Here is a 10,610-nt window from a genome sequence, read left to right as displayed (position 1 = left end):
TTAAGGTCGACCTGGAAACAAAAAAAAAAAAAAAAAAGTGCAGTAAAAGATCCATTGCCATTAAACTTCAGAATAGTCCCTCTCACTTTGTTGGGTGTTTTTGTTTTGTTTTGTACTGGGGGTCGAACTTGGGACCTTGCGCTTGCGAGACAGGCGGTAGAACCACTGAGCTACATCCCCGGCCCTCTCTCTTTGAACGCACTTATCCCATCATTCTTGGTCACTTTCTGAAGCAGTACTGGAAGTCGTCTTTCCTGCCTGTCCTTATGATGTGATCTAAAGTATAGTGCAAAAGAAAAGTACAGTGAATGCCGCTGCAGATGTCTTTCCTCTAACAGGCAGGCTGGTACAGAAGTGAAGTATGTTTTCATCCGTCGCAGATGATCACCAGTTCTGCCACTGCGCAGTTTCTGGCCCTTCCCCCAAATCAAAATGACACGAAAGGTGAACATTGAATTGATTTTAGGACAGTGCGGCAGACGCTCAGGAAAGAAAACTTCCAGAGCTACTTCAGAAAGGGGCAGGATGATGGGCCAAGTACATTGAAAGGAAGGAGGGCTCTTGTGAGGGAGATCAGTGGCAGTGTGTGTTTTACTCTAACAGATCTTTAAATGTCAAGTTCAGCGTGTCTTTCAGGCACATCTCCTAGGACATTAAGGACATGATGCTGTGGAGAGAATTAAATGAGCTGGTGTGTATGGAGCTCACACGGGTGTGAGGTGCACCGCTCGCTGTGCATCTGTGGCAGCCAAGCCTGGTTCTGTGAAGGCATTACAGCGCTGAGGAGGGGGACGCACTGTCGTCCCAAGGGCTGTGCCCTGAGCTGCGTGTGTGGGTGAGGGGTGGGGGGAGCACGGGAGATGCACCCGTGCCCCATAGCAGCCTGTCCCTCATCCTCCAGCTCTCACTCCAGCCTTGGCCCCTTCAGTGGTGGTGACTTTCTCTGCACTCCTCTCCACCAAGGTCACCCCCAGATTCGTCTGTGGTGGGTGGGGTGGGGAGGATGGCAACTTTTACAAATTTTCTTTTTCCATGTGCAGATTGAACTCGGGGCCTTTGCACTGAGCTGTTATCTCTAATCTTTTTGTGTTTTTTTGGAGATACGGTCTTGCTAAGTTACCAAGGTTGGGCTCAAACTTGTGATCCTCCTGCTTCAGCCTGCCAGAGTTCGGAGATTACAGGAGTGTGCCACCATGATCAGTTTATAAAATATTTTCAGATTCAGTTTCTCACATTGTATCTCGTTCACTTAAGTAAACCAGAGAATATTGTTTATGGTTGAAATAATGGATGTTTTAGTTCAGTCTGGCCAATTGAGATTCATTATAGAATCTGAATGACAAAAATTGTCTTGGGCTGCGGTTCTGTCACTGCCAGGACTAATAAAAAGGCCAGAACCCCAGCATCCCCGCCTTCCCAGTGTGTCTGTCGCTTGGTTTGTGTCGCATCCCACTGGATTGAGCTCCGTGAGGATGTGAAGTGTCCCCGCCCAGAGTTTCCGCCATCCCTGCCATGCTAGGGCCCCGCGCATGGGGGTCAACTGGAGGAGTGAGCAGGTGCAGAAATCCACCTGGGAAGGGGCCCAGAGTGCTGCAGCATGAGGGCTGGGCATCTGTCCCACTGGGCTCTGAGGCCGGCCCAGGAAGCTGACCCTTCTCTTCCCCGTGTGCTTCCTTCCCCAGGTCCCACCGAGGAACCACCTGCCAGTGTGCCCCCGCCTCCCCCAGAGCCACAGACTGGACCCCCCGCCCCTCCGCCCCGCCTGGATGAACGCCCCTCTTCTCCTATCCCCCTTCTGCCTCCTCCCAAGAAGCGTCGGAAAACCGTCTCCTTCTCTGCCACAGAGGAGGCACCGGCCCCAGAGCCTCCCCCAGCTGCCCTCCTGCAGACCAAGTCTCCTGGCCCGGTGTCTCGGAAAGTCCCCCGGGGTGCTGAGCGGACCATTCGTAACCTGCCCCTGGACCACGCTTCTCTGGTCAAGAGCTGGCCGGAGGAAGTGTCCCGAGGGGGCCGCAACCGGGCGGGAGGCCGAGGCCGCCCCGCTGAGGAAGAAGAGGCCGAGCTGGGCACAGAAGTGGACCTGGCAGTGCTGGCCGACCTGGCCCTGACCCCAGCCCGGCATGGGCTGGCTGCCTTGCCTCCTGGTGACGACTCAGAAGCCACAGAGACCTCGGATGAAGCTGATCGCCTCGGCCCGCCCCTCAGCCACATCTTCCTAGAGCACAACTACGCCCTGGCCGTCAAACCCACACCGCCTGCTCCGGCCCCGAGGCCCTTGGAGCCGGTCCCAGCCCCTGCGGCCCTCTTCAGCTCCCCGGCAGATGAAGTCTTGGAGGCCCCTGAGGTGGTGGTGGCTGAAGCAGAGGAGCCAAAGGCACAGCAGCAACTGCAGGCACAGCAGGAAGAGGAGGAGGAGGAGGAGGAGTCTGAGTCCTCAGAGAGCAGCAGCAGTAGCAGCAGTAGCGATGGGGACGGGGCTGGCCGGAGACGCAGCCTCCGCTCCCATGCTCGGCGCCGGCGGCCAGTGCTCCCGCCGCCTCCGCCGCCGCGCCCCTCCTTCGAGCCCCGCAGCGAGTTTGAGCAGATGACCATCCTGTATGACATTTGGAACTCTGGCCTAGACTTAGAAGACATGAGCTACCTGCGACTCACCTATGAGCGGCTGCTGCAGCAGACCAGTGGGGCCGACTGGCTTAATGACACCCACTGGGTCCACCACACAAATATCCTGAGCCCGGGGTCTGGAAGAAGAGGGGTGGGCAGCGTCCTCTGCTACACAGCCTCCCCCATTCCTCAACGCCCCCCAACTTGCTGTTCCTGTTGGCTCGCAGGTTTCTCTCCTGGCTGCCTACCGTCTTTTCTCTCTTTCTCAGGGCCTCTTTCTCACCTCCCCAAGTTTTTCTGGCAGAACAGGGAGAGTCAGCCTGACCTCTGCCGTGTCCTGTCCCCTTACACTGAGTAGCTGCCCTCCCTTGGGCCGGGATTGGGTGGACAGGTGTGGGCTCCAGGGATTGGACCAGGGACCCGTTCTCTTCCTTAACGGCCTGCACTCACCAACCTGAGCACTCCAAAGCGCAAGCGGCGGCCCCAGGATGGGCCCCGCGAGCACCAGACGGGCTCCGCACGCAGTGAAGGCTATTACCCCATCAGCAAGAAAGAGAAGGACAAGTACCTGGATGTGTGCCCTGTCTCGGCCCGGCAGCTGGAAGGAGCGGACACTCAGGTGGGGCCCTGCCCTACGCCCCTGCTGCTGCTGCCGCCGCTGCCACCTCCACCTCCACCTCCACCTCCACCTCCACCTCCCTGCCTCGCTGCTCACCTCCTCCCTATCCTCCTCACAGGGGACGAATCGTGTGCTTTCCGAGCGCCGGTCTGAGCAGCGGCGGCTGCTGAGTGCCATCGGCACCTCAGCTATCGTGGACAGTGACCTGCTAAAGCTGAACCAGCTCAAGGTGAGACGTGAGGACCTGGAGGGGAGCAGGCTCGGTGAACAGGCCGAAGTGTGTGCCCTAGCATTGGGAGGCAGGGAGGTGGGCGGTCCAGACACGCTGCATCCAGCAATACGGTCTCCCTCTGCTCCCCAGTTCCGGAAGAAGAAGCTCCGATTTGGCCGTAGCCGGATCCATGAGTGGGGTCTCTTTGCCATGGAACCCATTGCAGCCGATGAGATGGTCATCGAGTATGTGGGTCAGAACATCCGCCAGGTGAGGCTCCAGGCCTAGCCCCAGGCCCAGCTGTTGCTCTGACACCAGGCAGCACAGGATCTCACAAGTAGTGTTTGACTCTGCACAAAGCCTGTGTCCTTGCTCCATCCTTCATTAGGGGTGGGTTTGTTTTTGAGACAGGGTCTCACTGTATAGTCCATGCTGGCCTCAAAGTCAGTGATCTTCCTGCTCTGATCCCAAGGGCTGGAGTTAGTGGTGTGCACCAGCGTGCCCAGCCCCGCTTCGTGAATATAGGTACGAGAAGCATGTTCGTGGTCCAGCAGGAATCAGCACTGGGTAGGGACTCTCTCCCTTTAAGAATGTGAGGAACATCAGCCAAGTAGCAGTAAAGGCCGGTGTTTGATATTAAAGGGGAAGCTGGCAGGCGATAGCGGAAGGACCAGAGACTGGAGACAGTGTTTAAGCAGAGAGCTGAAGGATGGGAGGATCTCCGGGCTGAGGTGGGGGTGTGCTTCTGTGTCAGGGCGGCATGTGCAAAGGCCTGGAGACAGAGCAGTCAGTGTGCTAAGCAAAAGAACAGGCCAGTGGCAGGGATGGGAGTCTGAAGGGGCAGATGGTGCACGGGATCTGTGGTGCTGAGGAGCCATATTAGTAGTAATGGCCTGTGGTGAGAGGGGGCCTCTGGGAAGCTAAGCAGGAGACCTCGCGGTTAGTGAGCTCCTGGCTACATGAGAGAGAACTGGTCTAGGCTGAAGATGGGGGCTGTTGCAAAGATCCAGGCCAAGGTGGGGGTGGCCTGGACTAGGCAGTGGCAGCAAAGGTGACAGGACTCTGCTCTGCGGGTCCAAGGCTTTGGCAGGCCCAAGCAGTGGGGTGGTAGTGTGTAGGAACACAGGAGAAGGTGAGCCCTTCCTCAGGGTGCTGCTGATGGCTTCTGAGTGTGATAGGGCTTCCTTCAATGGGAGCGAGGAGGAGGAGTTCTAGTTAGAAGTGTGAGGTTGCAGGGCCCTGGGGACCTCTAGCGGTTGATAATGAGCAGCTCGCCTGATGTAGAGCTTGGCTGGAAGTGGGACTTTAGGAGGACTCCCCACTTCTTAGATGGTGGCTGCAGCTCTGTGAGTGAGATCACCCATGGAGAATACAACACTGCTTGCCTCTTTTGCTGGGAAATAAGAGTTGCCTCTCCTCACACACAGATGATCTGCCATCTGCAGTGGCCAGCTGCACTGCCGCATGTTTTGGAGGGAGGGTCCTAGGAGGCTGATAGTAGGGCTCAGGTGAAGACCTGTCACTTCAGGAACTGCCCAGCCCCAGCCCCTGCCCCTCAGTGACCAGGCAGACAGTCTTGGGGCTGCTGCAGGTTTCCCGGGAGTCTCCGTATGGGTGGCTGAACCAGAAGGGCCGCCAGAGCCAGGGGTGGTGGTACAGGCCTATAGTCCAGCACTCTGCAAGGCTGAATTCCCTAAACTCTAGGAGAATCACAAGTTCAAGCCTAACTTGAGCAACCAAGACTTAGCAAAACAGGTCTCAAAATAACAAGAGCTGGGCTGGGTGTGATGGCGCATGCCTATAATCCCCCCCACTCGGGAGGCTGAGGCAGGAGGATCGTTGTGAGTTCAAGACCAGCCTGGACTACATAGTGAGTTCCAGGTCAGTCTGAACTACATAGTGAGACCCTGTCTCAAAAAACAAAAAACAAACAAAAAAAAAAACAACAAAAAAAAAATCCCCACAAAAAACCCTGTTTGTAGTTAGGTGTGAAGGGCCTGGGTCCAGTCCGCAGTACTGGGAGAAGAAGGCTGGGCTGAGGGGCTGAAGGGGTTCAGGGGCTCCTGGAAGAAGAGTCCAGAGAGCTGCTTCCTTGGGCAAGTCCTAGCCCAGCTGGAGTGGGAGCTGGTGGGATCAGGCTCGGCCCCTCCAGACATGAGAAGCAGACCATGACCTTGAGTCTCCCTTCCCCAGATGGTAGCCGACATGCGGGAGAAGCGCTATGTGCAGGAGGGCATTGGTAGCAGCTACCTGTTTCGGGTGGACCACGACACCATTATCGATGCTACCAAGTGTGGTAACCTGGCGAGGTTCATCAACCACTGCTGCACGGTGCGCTGGGAGCTGGGCAGAGGGGAGCTGGGTGGTGTGGAGGGGCCCCGGCTCACACGCCCTCCCTTACTGCAGCCCAACTGCTACGCCAAGGTGATAACCATTGAGTCACAGAAGAAGATCGTGATCTACTCCAAGCAGCCCATCGGGGTGGATGAGGAGATCACTTATGACTACAAATTCCCACTGGAAGACAACAAGATCCCATGTCTGTGCGGCACTGAGAGCTGCCGTGGCTCCCTCAACTGAGGTGGGCAGAACTGGTGCCCGCATCCCTATTTATTCCCCTTGGTGCCCTGAGCTCCCGGCACCCCCAGCCTTAGTGGGTTCAGCAGGGCCCCCATCTTCAAGGGCAGGGTTGAGGCCCAGAGCCCAGCGTGGGAGCCTCAGTCCCTTTTCTGCCTCTCCCACTGCCCCCGCCCCCCCATACCTAATTTTTTTTCTTTGCGGAGAAGAAGCTGTAAATGTTTTGTAGCTGCCAGCAGCTGTTTCCTGTGGAAACCTGGGGTGCCGGCCTGTACAGATCCTGTTCTTGGGGCTGCAGAGCCCCCTTGCTTTGTGTTATGGGGATTTCCCCTTGTGCCCTGCGTACACCCCTCCCCAGTTTAGGGGTCTCTAGGGGCAGTGGCCATGTTCTTCCCTGGGGGGGGGCCCTGTGTCCCAACCCTGGGGACTCCGTGCCTGGAACCCTGCCTCCTCCTTTTCCTGCCAGACCCTGTGGGTCACCCTCCCACCCTGGGGTGGGGCTCCCGCTCAGCCAGCCAGGATGGTGGGGGGTGGGCCCGTGTTGGGCTGGATTGTACATATGTTAATAGCGCAAACTCAACACATTTTTATAATTGTGATTAAACTTTATTGTACAAAAGTGCTTGTCAGTGTCTTTGGGAAGAGCAGGCTGGGGTGCTGGTTGAGGACCCAGGATGGAGCAAGGTGGAAGGAAAAAATGGGTAGCCCAAGGTTCGGAGTGGGCAAAGGGGCTCTCAGGCAAGAGCCTGGACCTGCAGATCCAGCTGTTTGTGGTTTGGGGCAGCCGCCAGGCGTATGAGGGCCACACAGGGATTCCCCTGCTAAAGCCAACCAGGCTGGGCCAAGGTCAGGCCTGCTTCCCTTCCCAGAGCCACAGCTGCTGCTGGCCTCGGTCTCCTGGGAAATCTGGCAGGAGGCAAGGACTGCAGTCATGCCTTGGGGCTGAGGTCACTGTTGCCTCTATGCTGTGGCCCCCCAAATCCCTCAGCACCCACCCAGCAGGCTTTGGCTTCTCTCCCAGGTGCTGTGCGGTAACCACATGCCAGTGGAGTGCTGAGTGGCCACCAGGGGGCACCCTATGGCAGCCGTGGGGGCAGAGGGGGTGGAGGTTGGGCTGGGCTCCGTTCCTGGAATGGGCCAGGAGGGAGGAGAGGCGAGCGGAAGGAAGAAGTTATGTGTGGTGAGCCGGCCAGTCCAGGAGACAGCCTCTCCAGTGCCAGCTTGGTTGTCCTGGGGCAGTAGCTGCAGGTAAGCAGAGGGACCCAGGCAGCCCTTTGCATCTTCCTGTACCTTTCCTTCTCCACCTGCACTTGCCCACTCTCCCGTTGCCCCTAGGCCTCTCCACCTCAAATGCTGACCTCTCCTGTGCCCCGACCTTTGCCTCTCAGTGACTCCCTGGTTGGGGTTCACAGGCCCAACAGGCAGGTGGCCCAATGGCTGCAGCTTCCAGGAACTGACTCCCCACCATGGCACTGGGCTCTTCTCCAGGCCACTAGGCCCCCTGAATAATAAGTAGCTGGGACAGGTGGCCCCAGGCAGCCCAGGTGAGCCAAAGTCTCTTCCCACAGCTGGCATGGCCGAATGTACAGAGGTCGCAGAGCTGGTCTACCTGGTCACAGGTGGCTGTGGCTTCCTGGGAGAACACATTGTGCGGATGTTACTGGAGCGGGAGCCCCGGCTCCGAGAGCTGCGTGTCTTTGACCTACATCTGAGTCCCTGGCTGGAGGAGCTGAAGACAGGTGACTGGTGGGGAGGCTGCGGGAAGGAGGGTGGTGGAAAAGATGATGCCTGTTTATGCTCTCCAGTCTGCATGGATGGGCTGAGTCACACTGGGAACATGTGGCTGCTGAGGGTGGAGGCCGAGCCCGGCCACTTGCGATGCTCCCACTCTGACACTGCCTCTGGCCCCTCACACCGCTAGGGCCTGTGCAGGTGACTGCCATCCAGGGGGATGTGACCCAGGCTCACGAGGTGGCAGCAGCTGTGTCCGGAGCCCACGTGGTCATCCACACAGCAGGGCTGGTGGACGTGTTTGGGAGGGTCACCCCTGAGACCATCTTCAAGGTCAACGTGCAGGGTGAGGCACCCCGGTTCCAGCCGCCCCTGGTGCTCCCTGGCACATGGCCTACCCTGTCTGCATGGCTGTTCACCCTGCCTCCATCTCACCCAGCCCCTGTGGTTCTCCCTGGGCCTGGGAAGGGGAGAGGAAAGATGTGGAGAAGGGAGCCTCAGCCTGGATACCACCCTCCCCCAGGCACGCGGAATGTGATTGAGGCTTGTGTGCAGATGGGGACTCGGTGCCTGGTCTACACAAGCAGCATGGAGGTCGTGGGGCCTAACATCAAAGGCCAGCCCTTCTACAGGTGAGCTGAGAGCCTATCACTGTAAGAGCCCGCTCTTCCCCCGGCACTGAGTCGTTTCCCCTTCATTAGAGGCAACGAGAACACCCCATATGAGGCCATGCACAAGCATCCCTATCCTCAGAGCAAGGCCCAAGCTGAGCGGCTGGTCCTGGAGGCCAACGGAAGGAAGGTGAGACTGCGCAGGAGCCAGGGTGGCGCCTACCCTGCTTCCCTGTCACCTCCCAGCTGCAGCACAAAGGGCTGGGCAGAGAGGTGGCTGCTGGTCCTAGGTCCCGTCAATGCCTGCATTTTGCCAACAGGTTCGCGGGGGCCTGCCCCTGGTGACATGTGCCCTCCGTCCCACGGGCATCTATGGTGAAGGCCATCAGATCATGAGGGATTTCTACCGCCAGGGCCTGCGTCTGGGCGGCTGGCTCTTCAGGGCTGTCCCAGCTTCAGTGGAGCATGGTCGGGTCTACGTGGGTAAGGCCGGGGCTGGACAGGGGAGGCCAAAGACAGGACAGGAGGGCCTGCTGTGGGAGTGGCAGGCTCCATGCACTCTGGGAAGGGTGCTGTGTGCTCCGGCTAGAAGAGGGTGCTCTGCTCAGGCCCAGGCACACAGCAGTAATGTGAGAATTTATTGCATGGGCCACAGAGGAAACAGCATCTGTGCAAGCTGGCAAGACTGACACAGAAACTAGTCACAGGCTAAGGAGAGCAGTGCAGCTGTCCCCATCCAGACAGCGGCTCCCAGGGGGGAAGGAGCAGCGTCTGCTGGGAGTAGCAGTGTGGGTGCAAACCCCCAGCGGAGCAGTAGCTCCCCAGACAGGGAAGAATCAGCCCTAACAGGCTGCAGTGGGGATGAATCCGCCTGGGCCGGGGCAGCAGCACCTGCAGGACAGGAAGGGCCTACAGCAGCACATGGACCCCTTTGCCCCGCCCTGGCAGGTAATGTGGCCTGGATGCATGTGCTGGTGGCCCGGGAGCTGGAGCAGCGGGCAGTGCTCATGGGCGGCCAAGTGTACTTCTGCTACGACCAGTCACCTTATAAGAGCTACGAGGATTTCAACATGGAGTTTCTGGGCCCCTGTGGACTGCGGCTAGTGGGCACCCGCCCACTGTTACCTCACTGGCTCCTGGTGTTCCTGGCTGCCCTTAACGCCTTGCTGCAGTGCCTGCTACGGCCGCTGGTGCTCTATGCACCTCTGCTCAATCCCTACACACTAGCCGTGGCCAATACCACCTTCACTGTCAGCACCAACAAGGCTCAGCGCCATTTTGGCTACGAACCCCTTTTCTCATGGGAGGATAGCCGGGCACGTACCATCCTCTGGGTGCAGGGCTCGGCCCAGTGACAGTGGGGCTGGGGGCTCTGTGCAGGACTGGGTGTCCTGCATGTGGCCTTCCACACCTGAAGTCCATAAGGAACCTCCCAAGCTCTACGGCAGAGTCTGGAGACAGGAAGAGCCTCTCAGCCCAGACCCCTCCCCATCATCCATCGCACTGTTTCTGGGCAGCAGGTGGCCTCAGGCTTAGGTTCTCCAGCTCCTCCCTGCACCATCCTCCCTCCTTAGAGGCTTATCTTCCCACTATTTAAAAAAAGGAGTATCACCTTTACACACTTATTTTTAATTCCCCTCCAGAGAGCTGAGGAAGTCAGTGGCCTTCCACCCTAATTCAGGGCCTGCAGCTGTGTTAGCCCTCTGCCTGAGGAGGCCCCAGGGATGCTGTTCCTGGCCAACCTCCAGATTAAAATCCTTGTCCAAGCCTGTGTCCAATGGTCTGTCCATCTCCACCCCCACCACAGACCTCGCCTCCCCACGACGCCGTCCCACGTGGGATGGAAGGAAGTGAGCACACAGGACACCCGCTGTTGGATTGGTTGCTATTTCTCCCGTCCCACGGGACCCGACCTGGCCCGGGGTGGGGTTGGGGGCTCTGGGGACAGGACATGCAGGGCTGGGGTGGGGGGGCAAAATTTCCTGTGTTTTATCCATTTGCAACTTGGTCACCAATGGAGAGAAATGAGACTCTGGGGGCTAACAGCAGAGGGCGGCCTGGCTCTGGGCCCCCAGAGGGGGTGGGGGCTGGGGACAGGACATGCAGGGCTGGGGTGGGGGGGCAAAATTTCCTGTGTTTTATCCATTTGCAACTTGGTCACCAATGGAGAGAAATGAGACTCTGGGGGCTAACAGCAGAGGGCGGCCTGGCTCTGGGCCCCCAGCCAGGCCCCAGGAGTCCTGTCCCCTCTGGGAAG

At 58.4% G+C, this 10,610-nt stretch overlaps 2 protein-coding genes across 2 annotated transcripts in view; both read left to right on the top strand.

The window, feature by feature from the left end:
* The window catches only part of Setd1a (SET domain containing 1A, histone lysine methyltransferase), a 25,597-nt gene extending 18,967 nt beyond the window's left edge, over window positions 1-6,630 (top strand). Inside the window, exons 15-20 of the mRNA XM_033758721.1 lie at window positions 1,683-2,723; window positions 3,051-3,223; window positions 3,342-3,452; window positions 3,585-3,704; window positions 5,628-5,765; window positions 5,841-6,630. Coding sequence (XP_033614612.1) covers window positions 1,683-2,723; window positions 3,051-3,223; window positions 3,342-3,452; window positions 3,585-3,704; window positions 5,628-5,765; window positions 5,841-6,014 — 1,757 coding nt within the window. The 3' untranslated portion in view covers window positions 6,015-6,630. The remainder of the gene's footprint in view (window positions 1-1,682; window positions 2,724-3,050; window positions 3,224-3,341; window positions 3,453-3,584; window positions 3,705-5,627; window positions 5,766-5,840) is intronic.
* Window positions 6,631-7,146: 516 nt separating this feature from the next.
* Window positions 7,147-10,107, top strand: Hsd3b7 (hydroxy-delta-5-steroid dehydrogenase, 3 beta- and steroid delta-isomerase 7). The gene is made up of 7 exons (XM_010617435.2): window positions 7,147-7,259; window positions 7,580-7,750; window positions 7,933-8,088; window positions 8,266-8,374; window positions 8,444-8,543; window positions 8,674-8,836; window positions 9,302-10,107. The coding sequence occupies exons 2-7, from the start codon at window positions 7,585-7,587 to the stop codon at window positions 9,706-9,708; spliced, it is 1,101 nt and encodes a 366-aa protein (XP_010615737.1). The 5' UTR covers window positions 7,147-7,259; window positions 7,580-7,584; the 3' UTR covers window positions 9,709-10,107.
* Window positions 10,108-10,610: the final 503 nt, after the last annotated feature.

Source organism: Fukomys damarensis, unplaced genomic scaffold (assembly GCF_012274545.1).
Source record: "Fukomys damarensis isolate Sample0158 unplaced genomic scaffold, DMR_v1.0_HiC HiC_scaffold_34, whole genome shotgun sequence".
In the NCBI taxonomy this organism is placed as follows: Eukaryota; Metazoa; Chordata; class Mammalia; order Rodentia; family Bathyergidae; genus Fukomys; species Fukomys damarensis.
This window is presented reverse-complemented; position numbering and strand designations above follow the sequence as displayed.